This window comes from Myotis brandtii, unplaced genomic scaffold (genome assembly GCF_000412655.1).
Source record: "Myotis brandtii unplaced genomic scaffold, ASM41265v1 scaffold400, whole genome shotgun sequence".
NCBI lineage: Eukaryota > Metazoa > Chordata > Mammalia > Chiroptera > Vespertilionidae > Myotis > Myotis brandtii.
Window position 1 is genome coordinate 259836 of NW_005365373.1, and position 18948 is coordinate 278783.

General features: G+C 46.4%; 1 protein-coding gene and 1 pseudogene across 1 annotated transcript in view; both read right to left on the minus strand.

The window, feature by feature from the left end:
* LOC102254505 overlaps positions 1-18948 on the minus strand; it is an 87516-nt pseudogene that overhangs the window by 65459 nt on the left and 3109 nt on the right.
* LOC102254796 (zinc finger protein 501) overlaps positions 1-18948 on the minus strand; it is a 181689-nt gene that overhangs the window by 19256 nt on the left and 143485 nt on the right. Inside the window, exon 2 of the mRNA XM_014545343.1 lies at positions 9282-9405. Coding sequence (XP_014400829.1) covers positions 9282-9402 — 121 coding nt within the window. The 5' untranslated portion in view covers positions 9403-9405. The remainder of the gene's footprint in view (positions 1-9281; positions 9406-18948) is intronic.

An 18948-nucleotide genomic window follows, 5' to 3' on the forward strand; every position in this document is an offset into this window, starting at 1 on the left:
TTGCTCACTGAATCTGCTCCCTGAGTGTGTCCCTTATGGATCTGAGAAGTTGTAATTGGATGGTCCCACTCTGACCACTGGATACACTGGCTCTTGGATCTAAGGAGGTGCTAATTTAGCCTCTGCCTGAGGCTACCCAGCAGGAGCTATGAGGAGATCTTCAGATTCCCTTTCCTTGTTTGGGGTTTGGAGGTGCCCAAATGAGGCCCAGCTGTGAAGCAATGCAAGCTGTTGTGGGGCCTTGGACCTTCTCTTGGAAGTTCTGGGTCTGTCTGGCCCACCTGCAGTTTGTTAGGTAATTTTCAGATTGCAAAGGGCCAGGGCATTCATATGCAAAAGCCTTTGCCACAGCTTGGGTTGGGCGGGGTCTCAGGGAATCAACAGGGCGGGACAAGCAGCTATGGCTGATCCTCAGCCCTGTCCTAAGGGGCCCCACGTCTCAGTGTCCCAGTAATTGCTGCAAGCACCTTTGAGAGAAAGCTGCCCTCGAGTTCCGAGTTCTGCCCACTGCCAGACAGTCCGGAGCAGTCGGGGGCTTGTGACTCCCTCCCGATTCAAAAAGACAGTCGCATCCTCAGTTGCCCGCCCTTGCTGCTTGTGCCTCCGTACCTCTGCACTTCCGCACCTCCTCTGAGTCTCAGTGTGCTTTTCTCTTTCCTTCTAGTTGTAGAATTTCCACTCAGCCAGCCTTCCTGTGGTTCTGGATGATGTCCATTTTGTCTTTTAGTTGTATTTTTGAATTTGTTGTGGGAGGCAGCAATTTCCGGTGTTTACCTATGCCACCATCTTGGTTTTTCTCCAAAAATATTTTTTTCTATCCCTTAACTTTCAATCTGTGTGAGTCCTTTGTTCTGAGGTAGGTTACTTGTGGACAGCATATATGTGTCATGTTTCCTTATCCATTTAGCTAACCAGTGTCTTTTGTTTAGAGCATTTAATGCATGTATGTTTAAGGTTATTATTGACAGGTATTTGTTTGTTGCAGCTTTTATTCTTTTTGCCTGTGTTCTTTCTTCCCTTTCTATTTCTTTCTACAGCAGTGCCTTTAGCATTTCTTGCATTGCTGGCTTGGTGGTGGTAAACTCTATTAGGCTTTTTTTGTTTGTTTGTCTGTGAATCTGATTTCACCTTCAGTTTTTAACAATAGCCTTGCTGTATAGAGTATTCTTGGATTCAGTTTTTTGCTTTGCATCACTTTGTATACTTTATTGCATTCCATTCAGGCCTTATGTGTGTCTGTTGAGAAATCAGTTGATCATCTAATGAGAGATCCCTTTTACGTAACTCTGTCTCTCTATGGCAGCCTTTAAGATTCTTACTTTTTTGTTGATGTTTCCCAATTTAAGTATGATTTGTCTTGGTGGCAGTCTTTTTTGAGTTCATCTTTTTTGGGACACTCTGTGCTTCTTGGGTTTGTGTGACTTGTTTTCCACTGAAAGTTTGAGAAATTTTCTTTCATTATTTTTTCTAACCGGTTTTCTATTCCTTGCTCAGCTTCCTCTCCTTCTGGAAATCCTATCATGTGGATTTGCTGTTTGTTATTTTTCATTTTGTGTTGTCCTGAGTTTCCTTAGACTCTCCTCCTGATTTGTTTATTTTTTCTAGTTGTTGCACTATTTGCATGTTGTTGTTTTTCTTTCTACCTTGCCTTTTGACTTGCTGATTGGGTCCTCAGCTTCTTCCAATTTACCATTGAAACCTACCTTTTGTTCCTTACTGTATCTATGTCATTCTTCATTTCCTCTGGATTCTTACAAATGTTATTTAATTTCTAATTCAGACATTTGAGGATCCTTATTACCATTACTGTGAATTCATTCTCTGACAAATTGCTTGACTCCACTTAATTTAGATCCTTTTCTGGTGCTTCCTTTATTCTTTAATTTGGGGGTTGTTGCTTTGTATCCCCATTTTTCCTGTTCCTTCGTAACTGATTCTATGTATTAGATCAAACTGGTATGCCACAGATTTTTTGAATTGGTCTCATGTAGTATATGTTTTGTAGGATCCAGTGGTGCACTCTCTCAGGTCACCAGGGCTGGATATTCTAGGAAGGCAACCTACTTGAGACATTTAGGTTCTTCTGATGTAATTGGTATTCAATGTTATTGTCCATTTTGTAAAGGGAGTCTTCGCTCAGGGTATCTGATTAGGTGGCATGCTCCCTACCTCATTGTGCCAACCGCTGTGGAGGCACAGAGCCATCCACACAGAATACAACAGGACAAGAAACAAAACAGAAGGAACAGAACACAAATGTACATGAGACACCTATAATCCCAATAAAAGTGACCACCAGAGAAGAGAGAATTAGCAAAGAGAAAAGAGAGCAAGAAAGATGAGAAAGAAAGAAAGAAAGAAAGAAAGAAAGAAAGAAAGAAAGAAAGAAAGACAAATAATCAAATAAACCAAAGGGCATAACAAGAAATACCCAGGGGGGAAAAATGAAGATGGCAGAATCTGTAAGACGCAGAGCACAATTAGAGAAATAAACGTTAAGGAATTGGATAAATAGGGTAAAGACCACTGTAAAGAATAGAGGATGGAGAAAATAAATGAGAAGACAAGCAGAACAATTTTAAAAATGAAATACATTTTTCTGAAAAGGAAATCAGAGGACAGAGCAGAAAGAAAGAAAGAAAGAAAGAAAGAAAGACAAATAATCAAATAAACCAAAGGGCATAACAAGAAATACCCAGGGGGGAAAAATGAAGATGGCAGAATCTGTAAGACGCAGAGCACAATTAGAGAAATAAACGTTAAGGAATTGGATAAATAGGGTAAAGACCACTGTAAAGAATAGAGGATGGAGAAAATAAATGAGAAGACAAGCAGAACAATTTTAAAAATGAAATACATTTTTCTGAAAAGGAAATCAGAGGACAGAGCAGATAGGCCTAAATTTAGGAAGTGAAATAAGTTTTAAAAGATTAGGGGAAGAAATAGCAAGAGAAGAAAGAAAAAAAGTATAATGAAGAAAAAGAAAAGGGGAAATGGAGTAGGAGCAGGAAGAGGAAATTAGATATATGAATAAACAGAGACTAGAATAACACATCATTAAAGCAGATAAAGAAGATCCACTTTTAAAAAGCGGGACAAAGAAAGGACATAGAAAAACTAAAACAGGTAAAGGAGAAGAAAAATGGAAGAAAAAAAAACAAGGAAGAAAAAGGTGCAAAAAATAAGATAAAAAGTAAAAATAATAAAAATACAAAAATAAAAAAGTGAAATGTCGTTCGGTCACTTCATTTGAGTTTTAATACCCAATGACTGCTGATTTAGGGCCCCACTCTTCTGTTCTAATAATTCTGGGCTTCCTGTTAGGCATTGAGGTACTGGCCACTGTCAGTCACTGTCTTTTGGCTTTTAGCTCCCTGCTTGAAGCTCAAAGCGATCCACAGGTCCTCTGCTTGTGTCTGTCTCCACAGGCCTTGGCTGCAAGCAGGCAGGGCCAATCTGCCCTCTTTGCCTGTCTGCCAGCTGTCAGTCTTATCACTCAATCATTTGTTTCTGATAGGGTTTTAGGTGGGGTTGGTGCTTTTTGATTTCAGGGAATAAGATGTATGTTGTTTTTCCAAGTCACTGAGGACTCTTTAGAACTCTTCAGACCTGGGAGGTTGGCCACTGCCTTTGTTTGCTCTGTAAAGCTAAAAATGCAGGCAGGGTGTAGCAGGCTGTGTTACTTGCCTTGAGACTACTGGGAGGGGCTAGCTCTTCTGGGGAGAAATGGCCATTCAGGTTTGGAACCTTAAGAATGTCCCAATACTCCTGGCCACGTCTCCCTGCCCTGCTTCCCTCCTCAGCCTCTCCTCAGGCACCTCAAGTCTGTGCCTCTCTTCCTGCTCCAAAACCTCGGTTGAGTGTTTGCAATTGAAAAGTCCTGTGTTCTGGGTTTAGAGAATAAAAGCAAAGACAAGGAAAAACAACAAGGAAACTGCGGGTTTGTCTCCCCCCAGCACCGCACTGTTCCAGCCGCCTTTCCTGGAGCAGGCTTTTGCTGCTGTGGTCTTGCGGCCAGATTCCCTGGCAGCCAGCCACCTTATGGCTTTTTATTTTCACAGTTGGATGTTATGCCTGTCCGTGTCTTTGGTGTAATGATGCTTTCTCCTCACCCTCTTGGTTCACTGGCTGGCTGTCCTTCTCAAGCCCACTTACCAGTTCTTGCCATTCTCCCAGCATCCTCTGACCTTCCTTGCTGTACACTGCCTCCTCAGCTGCATCTAATTTGTTAATTCAAAGAGGATATTCTTCGATTTAGTTTTTTTCCAGTCTGGCACTGGGATGAGTTGCATGACACTTCTGCCTATTTGACTGTCTTTTTTTTTTTTTTTTTTTTTTTTTTTTTCCTTTCTGATCTTTGCTATTGAAACCAGCCAGTGACCTCCCTATAGCTCCCAAATGAACAGGGCATGCTCCCTGCAGGCCCCCACCTGGAGCATGCCGTACGTTCTCAGACTTCCTCAGGGAAGACCCCACTGACCAACCCAGTTTTCACCTTGCCCATTAGCTGCTATCACCTGTCACAGCCATCCAGGTCCATTCTTTGTGGGCTGTCCTCCACTAGAATGCCAGTCCCCAAGGACAGGGGACTCTGTATTTGGGGTGTCTGAAACAGCTGGCCTCAACAGTGTCCATAGCCTCTGTCTTGATTTGTCTCAGCTATGCCCTCCCATGGCTGCTGACCCTCCATCTAGCCTGATTTAAGTTCTCATTCCTACAGCCTTCCCTCAGCCCATCCACTCAAGGAACCTGGCCCATGAGCTGGCAGAAACATGTTCAAACACCCTGTCCAAGGCACCCAGTCTCTCTGCCCCCTCAACCACACCCCCCAGCAGCACACTATTCCCCAGAATCCGGGAACTATCAGCTCATTTCAGGAGCAAGGGTCTTCTATGCACAGGCAAAACTTAGGGGAGGGGGCATACCAACCACAACCCATCTTCCAAATGTGGAATTATATTGAGACCAAGCCTCTCCTGAACACTTGCATTGCAGAATGCTCTCACCATTGAAAATACACACCACCATATCCTGCAGAATCCATGCTACCTCCAGGACTGGCTGGGTGAGGGGGGGGGGGGGGGGGCGTGCTTTATTTTTTATAAAATCAAAGTGGAAAATAATCCCCAAAATGCAAAAACAGAAACTCAAAAGGGTCTCAGGGGTGTGAGTGGACTGGCCCAAGGCAGGATTCCCAAAGGTGAACTGATTTGGGGGCCCACAGCAGCAAGGGGCTTCTCCCAAATACAGAAGTAGGTTCATTTGCAGCAGGCCAGGTACCTGGGGGATGTGGAAGAGCAGGCTGGAGACACCTCTTGATAAGAGACTGAAGAACACTGGCCAGCACCTCTCAGGCAAACACAGAAGCCAAATCCCTCCCAGTGTCTTGCCTGGGGCTCCTCTCTGCCAAACCCTGGGAAGGACACAGTGTGCCCATCTGCAGTGGGAACATCCCAGGCAAAGGCTAGAAAGAGTGAGGAAAGGTGGGTTTTGCAGGCAGAGGCCCCATCTCAGGACACCAGGGTGAATGTTTGGTTTTTTTTGGTAATCCTCATCTGAGGATATTTTTCCATTGATTTTTAGAGTGTGCAAGGGAAGGGGAAGAGGAAGATAGAGATTGAGAGAGAAATCAATATGAGGGAGACAAAAAATTAGATGCCTCACATATTGCCCCATAGGGGCTGGGATCAAACCTGCAAATTAAAACCACAAAGTCATGCAATCTCTCTTTCAAGGCCTTGGGCAGCAATACACTATAAGCCAATATTAATCAAAGAGTGATTTTCTAGCATTATGCTCTCCTTCCAGCGATTCTCAAACTGTGGGTCGCGACCCCTGAAAATACATCCTGCATATCAGATATTTACATTACGATTCATAACAAAATTACAGTTATGAAGTAGCAACGAAAATAATTTTATGGTTGGGGGTCACCACAACATGAGAAACTGTATTAAAGGGTTGCGGCATTAGGAAGGTTGAGAACTACTGCGATAGATCACAATTGTGCTTGAAAATCATTCCTGGAAGTGAATATATCCACAAAATTAAAGGAACAAAAGAAAAATCACCTTTATTAGAAGATCATAAACCGGAACGAAGGACAGAAAACAGTTTGCAGATTGGTGAATTAGAACCTGAACAATTCATTACAGCATAATGGGAGAACAACAATGTCCCTGAAATAGGCAGCACTTCTTAGCTGAGGACGGGTGCCCTTAATGAATCCTGGGTCAGGTGCATTACCTCGTCAGAGAGAAAGGAATGAAGATCCCATCAAGAGCTGGAGTAATCATAATGTTCTCAAGCACAAGTGAGAACACAGAATACATTTTCCCTGAGTCCACAGGGGTTGGGAATGACATACTCTTCACGTGAGCCAGGTGGTAGAGGTGAAATCTCTTCAGCCACACATCAATCGGATAGTAGATCTGGGCGTGTTACCAAATGCAATGCAGCTCTTTCAAATCTCAGTTGTACCGGAAACTTATGAGGAATCTAGTAGAGTATATGTTCCATTAAAAAGGGTTAAAATTCAGGAAAATAGGTCCTAAAGAGTATCCTTCAGTGTTGTTATTCTAAGTGAGAAAAATAAAACTTTCCATGCACATTTAACATTTCTCTCCAGTGTGAACTCTAAGCTGTGCAGTTAGGTGAGCACTTTGAAGAATGGACATCCCACAATGTCTACATTCATATGGCTTTTCTCCAGTGTGAACTTAGTGGTCTTGTTTGAGATAAGACTTATAACTGAAGGACTTCCCACAATCACTGCACTCATATGGCTTCTCTCTACTGTGACCTCTGAGGTGTAAAGTGAGGTGATTACTTCGACAAAAGGACATCCCACATTGTGTACACTCAGATGGCTTTTCTCCAGTGTGAACTCTATGGTGTTTAATGAGTTTAGTTTTTTCACTGAAGAACTTCCCACAATCGGTACACTCAGAGGGCTTTTCTCCAGTATAAACTCTCTGGTGTTTAATGAGTTTAGTTTTTGCACTGAAGAACTTTCCACAATCAGTACATTCATAGGGCTTTTCCCCAGTGTGAACTCTGTGGTGTTTAATGAGTATAGTTCTTATACTGAAAACTTCCCACATTCAATACACTCATAGGGCTTCTCTCCAGTGTGAACTCTGAGGTGGTGAGGTGAAACCTTCAATGAAAGAACATCCCACATTCTCTACACAAATACGGCTTTTCTCCAGTGTGAACTCTGTAGTCATTAATGAGTATAGCTCTTTCTCTGAAGAACTTCCCACATTCAGTACACTCATACGGCTTTTCTCCACTGTGAACTATATGATGTCTAGTGAGGTAAGCCCTTCGACAAAAGGACATCCCACATTTTCTACACTCATAGAGCTTTTCTCCCGTGTGAACTCCCTTCTGTCAAATGAGGTTAAAGATCCGTTTAAAAACTATACTAAATTTGTTACACGCCTAAATCAGTTCTCCAGAACAGACACCCTGACACTGAACAACTTTCAGGTTGTGGCTGGAAGCATTTTCACATTCACCCCACTGGTGATGACTTTTTCCATCAAGAAATTCCTGTGAGCCCTAGCTGATTTGGCTCAGTGGATAGATCATCAGTCTGTAGACTGAAGAATCCCAGGTTTGATTCCAGTCAAGGGCACATGCCTGGGTTGTGGGCTCGAACCCCAGTGGGGGGCTTGCAGGAGGCAGCCAATCAATGATTCCCTCTCATCATTTATGCTTCTATCTCTCTCCCTCTCCCTTCCTCTCCAAAATCAATTTTAAAAATTGTATTTCTTTAAAAAAAAAATCTTGTGAAATATCATTGGCACAGTGTAATTCTTTAGTGTTGAGAGTGGCCTGGTGCTGGAGAAGCTCTGAATTGTATTACCAGTCTTCCCCAACCTCCCTGGTGGTTGAAGGCACCAAAGATGCGTAAAAGCTGTACCTACTCACAAAGGAAACCCTGTAAATAGCTTGTTTCCAGGACTTCTCTCTGCATTCACACCTCTGTTGCTGGTGAGGGTTAGCACTAAAACAGAAGTCTCCAACACATGCATCACTATAGTAGGCTTTCTGTTCAAAGTATGCTGCATGTGACTCAGTCAGATGCAAAATATCTTTTAACACAGAGAAACACAGCTTACACAGAAGTGTCTCTAGGTGGCTGGAGCTCTCCTAGAAGACCTAACCTGTGATTCTCCTTGTACAGATACACTCTGATCAGAATAGGCCTCCTCATCATCCATTTTATGCTAACAACCTGAAAAGTGAGAAATGGTGAGGAAATGAAGGTTGAATGTGCTGACAAGGGGAAATCCCATTGCAAAAGTGTGTTACATATCACACATTGGTTTACTGCAATTGTCTGAAAATAAGAGATGTGCAGGAAGGGTTAATAAGAGGCTCTCTTGACTTTCTGAGGTAATGAGGATCACAAAACAGGGAGACAACAACAGAAATATGACACAAACACCGCAAGCATCAAATGGATTAGAATATGGATCTCCAGCAAATCCTTCAACTAATAGCGTTCAGCATGGTTTGTCTACTGGATATGGGGGCGAGCTGTCTAAGAGGTGATGAAGAGGTGAGAACTCAACACTGGGGAAGTACAACACAGCTTGCTATAGTATTCAGGGAAGAGAATATTACAAACAACTGAATGAGGACCTTACAAGAACAGCCCATGGTTCATGTAAGTAAAGACTATAACATGGTACAGGTTGACACAAAGAACCTTTACCTAGACAAAGAGTGTAGAAGTTGAAGCCATGCATGTGGACACTGTCAGCCTCCCATGAGGAGAAAGTGCAAGTTGGGACCCATTAAGCTCACTGCAAGACTCCTGATTCTGTGACACTTCTTGTACTTTTTTTTTTTAAATATATTTTATTGATTTTTTACAGAGAGGAAGGGAGAGGAACAGAGAGCCAGAAACATCGACCAGCTGCCTCCTGAACTCCCCCCACTGGTGATGCGCCCGCAACCAAGGCACATGCCCCTGACCGGAATCGAACCCGGGACCTCCCAGTCCGCAGGCCGACGCTCTATCCACCGAGCCAAACCGGTTTGGCCTTCTTGTACTTTTTGAGGTAATGGGTGTTAGGGATGTTCATGGAGTCCTTTACTCAGGACTCTCCATCCAGCTCACCTCTGGCAGCCACACACATATGACAGGACAGTGGGGGAAATTAGCAGAGACAATGTTCTGGCTCTGGGAGAGAGCAAGCTATGGTTGAGGAATAAAGGAAGAGAGGTCATCACCTCAGGACATTGGCAGAACGTGAAGGTCTTACCCACAGATGTCACAAGTGCAAAAACTTCCAGCATCGCATCGCAGTATAGAAGTCTCTGAGACTCATCAAGTAGGTCCCACTCCTCCTGAGAAAAGGCAATGGCCACATCCTCAAAGTTCATATCCTGTCAAAATGGGGACAGTACAGCCCATGATCAGATTCACTCCTATGATTGTAAGTCTGTCATACTCCCCACCCTCCACACTCATCTGCTCTCTCCACTACACATCAGAGAAAATACCAGGCCTTGATCCCATGAAAGCCACGGTCTTTTTATATTCCTACTGATATTTTGTCTTCCCACAAAAATAAAGGCAGCTGAGCAGATAGAGCACACCTGAGCTCGGGAGGCTCCCATGTACGCCACACTGACTCTTATCAATAGAGTGGGTGTCAAAATCATAGGTTAAAGAGAGATGCTGGCCATAAAGAAAGAGTAAGTGATTTGATACTGGTCTTGTCAGGCAATACCCTCAGAGTCCCTCAGATTGTTTCTTAAAGACACCAAATACATGGCATCACACTTCACTCTCTTGACTCCAATCCCAAGGTGCTGAGGCCATCACTTTGCACTACCTACTGCACATAGTTCTTTGAACAACACTTCTCTCACACAGCTTCATTCCCAGAAGCACAACTTCAAAGGTAATGCAAATTTGCTGTGGCAAAGACACATTGTTTCCTAATCAACTTCTTTACCAAAATTATAGTTCACCACCTCCATAATCCATTTCCCCTTACCCTACTCCCTTACCCATGCCAGTGGAGATTTTGAAGCCTGGGTAACACTGATGTATACTATCTCATTCCTATCAACCAGTGTGTCACCCCAACAACAAAAGGCAGATGGCTAGTTAAATGGCACCTAAGCTCTGTACCTAGAATGTAGCACCAAAACAAAAGGACATTTGGTGTATCAGTGTATCGGCATGGGGCCGATTTTGGCACTCAAGCTTCCCTCTTTATCGGCAATTATAAAAGTCACCTCATTGGATCATCCAGACACCACCAGAAATGGATTCTGCCATCATTCACTCTTATGTCTATGTCAGGGTGCTGTGGCCATAAATTCACATTCCCTCTCCAAGTGCACATCACTCTTTACCACACCTCTCTCACACATGCACTCCCACAGCCCCAGCTCCCAGTCCTCTCTTTGGCCTCTTACTTATTACTCAGCATGTGTTGTCCAGAGAATGCTTGCAAACATCTCTCACTTAACCATCACTCAATTCCCAACCCCAATGGCCCTCTGCACCATGCCCAGTGAGTCTCACAAGTGACCACTCAAGCCTCTAAGCTAATCCACAAGATTGACTGTAACTTCCCACATACAGGCCACACCAAGGGTCACATCAAAATCCTGGTGAATATTTAGAGAAGTTAGTATGTACCAGGCCTAGTCTCATCTTGTTTGAGTAACTCTTCAGCCTTCAATTCACCTCAGGTCCACTCATCTTTTAAAGGCCTTGGCCAATGCAAAACAATGATCTCTCCCTGACAATCTACAGGACAAGTTCTGTCCCTTTGCTGTGTTGTGACATCCACCACCCACTAACAGTGGCCCCAGCAGGAAAGCTAGTCCTCAGGCTCACACTGTCCCTTCTGAGCTACTACTACCTTTACCAACCTGACCATGATTTCCTATATTAAAGTAACCTACAGTCTTGGCTGTGTCTCAGTTGGTTAAGCATTGACCCATGCACTGATGAGGTCAATGTTTGGTTGAGGGCTGGATCCACAGTAGGAGTTGTGTAGGCATAAACTGATCCTTGTTTCTTGCACGTCACTGTTTCTCTATCTCTTTTCCTCTCCCTTCCTTTCTACATCTAAAATCAACATACACACACACACACACACACACATACATATCATACCTGCCGGTTCATGAATTAGCTCACTCTTCACTCCAAGCCTTTGCACATTCTGGAACCTATGCTCTGGAGGACCTCCCACTCATTACACTGGTTGCCAAAATCAAGGTCCACTCCATGAACCCCTAGCCGTGGCCTTAGGAATCTGGGCTTAGTGTCTGTTCAAAGCTCCCAAGTCAAAGGGCTACAAGAGTGGCTAGACAGTCCTAGGACACCACTCTCTCAGAGGCCACAGTGTGTGAAGCCCTGAAATAAACTCCACAAATCGATACACCTAATTGATTATGCATTTGCAGGAATTTGTGGAAAGAAAATGGTCTGTTGAAAGCCTAGCAACCGGCACCAGGATCTATGGCAGGGGTGGGCAAACTTTTTGACTCGAGGGCCACAATGGGTTCTTAAACTGGACCGGAGGGCCGGAACAAAAGCATGGATGGAGTGTTTGTGTGAACTAATATAAATTCAAAGTAAACATCATTACATAAAAGGGTATGGTCTTTTTTTTTTTTTTAGTTTTATTCATTTCAAACGGGCCGGATTCGGCCCGCGGGCCGTAGTTTGCCCACGGCTGATCTATGGGCTCAGGCTGCTGAATACCCTTGCCCAGCCCTGAGGCCAGGTGACCTCGAGATGCCTATATTATCTCAGGGCTCAGCCTCAGTGCTCACTCTTCCTGGTGGCAACTGCTGTCCTCTGTCTTCTAGTCTGTTCTTCCTCTGAGTAATGTTAGGAAAAGGTAGAACCCTACCTCAGAAAATGTCCCTCTTTTTTTCACAACCATCTATTGTTAGGTCTGATCAAATAATTGAATTGATACCCTCTCCCCTGGGAACTGACCTTTTGGCCACTTCACAATGGACATTCCACTTGCTTAGACCACATTCCACTTGCTAAGACCATTCTCTCTCCCCTATGGAGATTCCCAGAATCCAGACCTGCACAGAGAATTCTCCACCCAGAAAAAGCCCGCCTAGAGTCCTTTAAAAACCGCTGACTCCCCGTCTTTGGATGCTGGTGCCATTTTGGGGTTCAGCCTTTCTGGTTATACAGATGACCTAATCTATAATAATAAAAGTGTAATATGCTAATTAGACCGGACGTCCTTCTGGACGAAGTCAGGTCTGTGAGGGAAGCTTGAGTGCAGGGTGCCTGCCGGCGGCCATTGAGAGGGAAGCCCGAATGCTGGCAGCCAGGGGTAGGAAGGCCTACTTTTGCATGAATTTCATGCATCGGAAATCTAGTAAATTCATAATTCTTCACACTTTTTGGCCTCATACATTACTCCTTCGGAGACCCTAACATCTGGTGCCAAAATGCAGGAGAGCTCTATGGGGATGGGGAGCCATTGCCCCAGCTTCGGTCACCCTAAGTTTGCTATTCGGAAAGCAACAGGCAGTGGCAGGTCAACCTGGGCTTACCTCCAAATACTATTCAGATGGCTCGATTGCTTGCCTCGATTAGGCCTCTCTCCCTTATGGACCCTCCCGAGCCAGCCAAGGAGGACAATGAATCAAAACCTCTTCTTCTCCATTGCTGACCCTCCATTCTACACCAGCCAATCTTCTCTAGTTGCGTGACAACCCACAATTTCCCTCATCTGAAGTCTTCTGCCCACTCTCTCTCACTAACTTCTTGAAAGTCTCTTGTCTCAAAAGTCCTAGAGCTAGGCCAGAAGACTCCTCAGCCATTTTGCTTTGGGTCCTTATGGATTGGGGGTGCCTAGTCCAGAGGATCACCTCTCATGATTCAAGGTTTAACTATGGGGCGCCTGCCCTAAACAATCACCTTTGGATTTGTGGTCTATCACTCATCCTTCCTCTTGTGAGCCACACCACACTCCCTTTGCACACTCACCAGGGAGATCATGCCCAACTACCTCATTTTATTTTGTAACACTGTTTGCCCACAAGATAAACTAGATGAGAAGTCTCAATGGCCTAAAAACGACACTTTTAATTTTAACACATTGCACAATTCAGATAATTGCTGTCACTGCAATGGAAAATGGTCAGAAATTCCCTATGTCCAGGCTTTTTTCACCCTCCAGTCCCAATCCTCTCTCTCAGTTCTGCTCTACCCATCAAATCTTTCTCCTTCACACAAAACATCATACCCCTAACACTTCTGATTCTGAAGCTACTTTTGAACCAGCAAACCACTGACCTCCATCTCCTTACACATCACTTCCCTCACCTGAGTAGATTCCCAAAACCCAGACCCTCCTAACTAGCAACCACCTTCTCCCCCACCCCCTGAGAGCCCAAATCCCAAGAACTCAAGCTCCAATAAAGCCTTTACCCACTTAACATTTGCTCTCAGGCCTCCCTAATACTGCCTTTCTCAACAGCTGCTTCTATTCCTACACCCATTCTACCCCTTAGAGAAGGAGCAGGAACTGAGGGTATTGTCTGGGTACACATCCCATTTTCCATGTCTGACCTCACACAAATTGAGAGGCATCTCAGGTCTTTTTCCACCAACCCGACCACCTTTACTAAGGAAGTTAAGTACCCTGACCCAGTCTAATGACCTGACCTGGCATGACATCTAAGTCATCCTGTCGTCCTCTCTAACCCCAGAGGATAAGGAGCACATCTGACTAGTAGCTCAGGACCATGGTGTGCCCTCCATATACAGGACTAGGTGGCGAACCAGGTTGGCGCTAACGCAATCCTCCAAACTGACCCAAGATGGGACTAGCAGGTCAATTCTCCAGGGTGCAAGCTATGTAGCCTGTCTCACTGTCAGACTCAAAAAGGCTGCCCATAAAGCAGTCAATGATGACGAACTTATTGAAATCACTCAGGGCCCTGATGAAAACCCAGCTTTCCTCTTCTCCTGCCTCACGAACGCCTTACACAAATTTACCACCTTTGAGCCCACCTCCCCAGGGGGAGCCCTTCTTCTGAACACCCATTTTATATCCCAACTAGGGACCCGGTGCACAAAATTCGTGCACAGGGGTGTCTGTCCCTCAGCCCAGCCTTCACCCTCTCCAATCTGGGACCCCTCGAGGAATGTCCGACTGCCTTTTTAGGCCAGATCCCATTACTAGGGATCAGGCCTAAACGGGCAGTCAGACATCCTTCTCACAATCCAGGACTGCTAGCTCCCAACTGCTCACCTGCCTGCCTGCCTGCCTGACTGCCCCTAACTGCTTCTGCCTGCCAGCCTGATCACCCCTAACCACTCCCCTGCCAGCCTGATCGACACCTAACTCTCTTCTGCAGGCCTGAGTCCCCCCAACTGTCCTCCCCTGCAGACCTGGGTACCGCCAACTGTCCTCCCCTACAGGCCTGGGTACCGCCAACTGTCCTCCCCTGCAGACCTGGGTACCGCCAACTGTCCTCCCCTGCAGGCCTGGGTCCCTCCAACTGCCCTCCCCTGCAGACCTGGGTACCCCCAACTGTCCTCCCCTGGAGGCCTGGTCCCCCCAACTGCCCTCCCCTGCAGACCTGGGTCCCCCCAACTGTCCTCCACTGCAGGCCTGGGTCCCCCCAACTGCCCTTCCCTGCTAGCCTGGTTCCCCCCAACTGTCCTCCCCTGCAGGTCTGGGTTCCTCCCAACTGCCCTCCCCTGCTGGCCTGGGTTACTCCCAACTGCCCTCCCCTGCTGGCCTGGGTCCCTCCCAACTGCCCTCCCCTGCAGGCCTGGGTCCCCCCAACTCTCCTCCCCTGCAGGCCTGGGTCCCCCCAACTCTCCTCCCCTGCAGGCCTGGGTCCCCCCAACTCTCCTCCCCTGCAGGCCTGGGTCCCCCCAACTCTCCTCCCCTGCAGGCCTGGGTCCCCCCAACTCTCCTCCCCTGCAGGCCTGGGTCCCCCCAACTCTCCTCCCCTGCAGGCCTGGGTCCCCCCAACTCTCCTCCCCTGCAGGCCTGGGTCCCCCCAACTGTCCTCCCCTGCAGGCCTGGTTCCCCACAACTGTCCTCCCCTGCAGGCCTGGGTCCACCCAACTGCCTTCCCCTGCAGACCTGGGTCCCCCCAACTCTCATCCCCTGCAGGCCTGGGTCCCCCCAACTGCCCTCCCCTACAGACCTGGGTCCCCCCAACTGTCATCCCCTGCAGGGCTGGGTTCCTCCCAACTGCCCTCCCCTGCAGACCTGGTTCCCCCCAACTGCCCTCCCTACAGACCTGGTTCCACCCAACTGCCCTCCCCTGCAGACCTGGTTCCCCCCAACTGCCCTCCCTACAGACCTGGTTCCACCCAACTGCCCTCCCCTGCAGACCTGGTTCCCCCCAACTGCCCTCCCTACAGACCTGGTTCCACCCAACTGCCCTCCCCTGCAGACCTGGTTCCCCCCAACTGCCCTCCCTACAGACTCCCAACTGCCCTCCCCTGCAGGCCTGGTCGCCCCCAACTGCCCTTTCCTGCTGGCCTGATTTCCCACAACTGCCCTCCCCTGCAGGTCTTCTTGTGTCCACATGCGGGCAGCCATCTTGTGTGTTGGAGTGATGGTCAATTTGCATATTACTCTTTTATTAGATAAGATCAGCCCCGGACATACACCATAGCCTTCAAAAAATAGACAAAGGTCACAAACCTCTCAAAAGACCTCACTAACCTGATCATTAAGGTCTTTAATAATAGAGACGAGGAGACCCAAATCCAAAAAACAAGGTGAGATCAGGCCAAGGCTGAGCAAGGTCCAGATTAAGGCCTTTTAGCTCTAGCCACCACTCTCACGAACCTGAAATGAAGTGCTGGTCCTCCAACCGAGGGTAAGTCAGGGGGTAAGCCTCTTCTAGGCCCATGCTTCAAATGCAACAAGGAAGGACACTGGACCAAGTCCTGCTCAAACCTGAAACCCCCGCCTGGGCCCTGCCCACACTGTGGAAGGGAAAGCCAGTGGAAATCAGACTGCAATCTGGCCCCTCCAGGTCGGACATCAGCCAGCCCAGCAAGGCCACCCTCTGGATCCACTTTGGATCTCCCATACCTCCTCTGGACTGGCCGCCAAAGGCTGAAGCTGCCCAGGCCCTAACAGGGCTCCATGGACTTACATCACCAGGACAGAGTCTCGGGTAATGATGTGGTGGCAGGTAAGCCCATCTCCATTTTAATTGACAATGGGGCCACTTATTCTGCCTTACTGGAATTTCTGGGGACCCCGTCTCCTCCTCAGTCTCTATTATGGGGATTGACGGATTAGTCTCACAGCCATTAGCCACCTCACCTCTACACTGCATCTTACTAAATACCCCCATCAACTCTTTTCTCATTCTACCTCGGTGCCCAACCAGGGCTACAGCGCATCCCCTCATAAAACCCAGTTGTCCCAAATGACAGTCAACCTACCTCAGTTTCCCTCTCAGCCCACAAAGCCATGACATTCCTTAGACTGTAAATGCCTTATCTCCTCCATGACTGTTCCTTCCTCTGAACAAGAAATATTCTCCTTTCACAGACTTGCTGGGTATTCTCACCTCTGAGTTGCCAATTTCAGTCTTCTCACAAAACTCCTCTATGACATAATGTGGTGAAGAGACCCCCTGACTGATCCTTTAGATCCCAAGGCCAGCATTCTCATCCCTTTAATGCTCTGAAAACTGCTCTCACCTCAGTGCCTTTTCATCCACCCCACCCCACCATTCCCAAAGAACAACTTTCTTTACTGCAAAACTAGGAACCCTACTTCACAGTCCAGCTACTATCAGAAACTGAACTCATTATAACCCAAACCTTACATGTTATCTCTAAGGAAAAATGTGGCATTTTGTTTGTTTTTTTTTCTTTAAGAGTTCTTAAACACACACACACACACACACACACCACACACACACATATATTTCGTTATTGATTTCAGAGAGGAAGGGAGAGGAAGAGAGATAGAAACATCAATGATGAGAGACAATCATTGATCATCTGTCTCCTGCACGTCCCCTACTGGGAATCGAGCCTGCAACCCGGGCATTTGTCCTTGGCCGGAATCAAACCGGGGACCATTCTGTCTGCAGGCCAAAGCTATATCCACTCAGCCAAACTGATTACGGCAAAATGTGGCAGTTTCAAATCCAAGCAGCTGGAAGCCTGGGAACAGGCTGCAGGGCGTGCTCCCTCCATCCCCTGCCTTTTCTCCAGCCTCATGTGCCTACACATAATTTTCCAAAGTCTTTGGTAACTTAAAGGCTTTAGAGCATTGTTTGGTTAAATGATAAATACTAAATATTTTAAAATAGCATGAAATACTGAAACATCAACTGCTTGACACATTTTAATTCACTTGCTCTTAGTTTTTATTACAGAAGGTCTCTTGTACTTTGTTGAATGTATATTTTCTTGAAAGTAAGAGTGTGTTTAAAATGTGTTATTTGTGAAGGGGTAAAAGGTTTGTGTTGTCCAGTGAGTCAGGACCTGATCACCCCTGACGTCCAAAGGGACCCCTTCTCCCCTCATATGCTAAAGTTGGCCCACCCAGGCTCTCCTGTGGCTTAAGTCCTTATATTTGAATCTAGGCTTTATTTTTTTAAAATATATTTTATTGATTTTTTTATAGAGAGGAAGAGAGAGGGATAGAGAGTTAGAAACACCATCTGCTGCTTCCTGCACACCCCCTACTGGGGATGTGCCCGCAACCAAGGTATATGCCCTTGACTGGAATCAAGGGACCCTTCAGTCTGCAGGCCAATGCTCTATCCACTGAGCCAAACCAGTCAGGGCAGAGCCTAGACTTTCTTCATTTCCACTGCTCACTCCTAGTCCTTGACACTATCATTGAAAGCCTCAACAGGTCTTCCTGCTTGGTATTTAGGAACCTCTCCCCCTTTCTAGTCTTCTTAAAAGTCATACACTGCAAAAGGCACTGAGTCAGGAATGATCCCACAATAAAAGGAAATAACAAAGTAGACCAGGAGGCCAAGCAGCAGCTCAGAGGAAGCATCCGTCTCCCCAACTCTTAGCTATACCCCATATAACACCCAAATATACCCCAGAGGAACTTCAGTCCCTAGTAGCTCTTGGGGCTATGCAGGAAGATCCATGGTTAAAATTTCAGGGAAAATATATCCTTCCCCAGGGACAGGCCCATGATATCTTACAGGCTATTCATAATTCCCTATGTATAGGATACATTTATGACTCCTAAAACCCCTCATCACATGTCCTAGCCTAGCCTTCCTACTGCAAGATATCTCCAGAACCTGTTCTACTTGTCACTCAGTATCTCCCCAAGGCCAGGTTAGATTAGACCTCCTTCTTTGCCCACTCATCAGGCAAGGGCCAAATCACTGGACAAGACTGGAAAATTGACTTCACTCACATGTTTCCTATTTAAAATATATTTTAGATATATTTTATATATTTTAGATATATTTTAAATATATCTCTACACTAATAAAAGAGAAACATGCAAATTAACCATCACTCCACCACTCTGCTACACCCACAAGCCACACCCACCAGTCAACCAGGAGCAAGTATGCAAATTAACTCAACTAAGATGGCGGCCACGGAGCTGGAGCGAGCAGGAGGCTTGGGTTGCCCCCGGCGATGGAGGAAGCCAAGCTTCCCACCTACCTTAGCTGACCCTGGGCTCTGCTCAAGGCTACAAAGTTTCAATTATACAAGATAAATAAATCCCAGATACCTGCTTCCAGCCTGCCCTGGCCTCTGCCCAAGGAGGCACTTTAAAAAAAAGAAAAAAGAAAGAAAGGAGAGGCTGGAAGCTTGGGTCACCGGGGGACATGGCCAGCCTGAAAACGGCCCGAAGCCCCTCACCCAGGCTGGCCACACCCACATGGGGTGAGGGTCCCCGCTGGGGGGCTTGGCTAGCCTGCAAACAGCCATCAGCCCCTCAC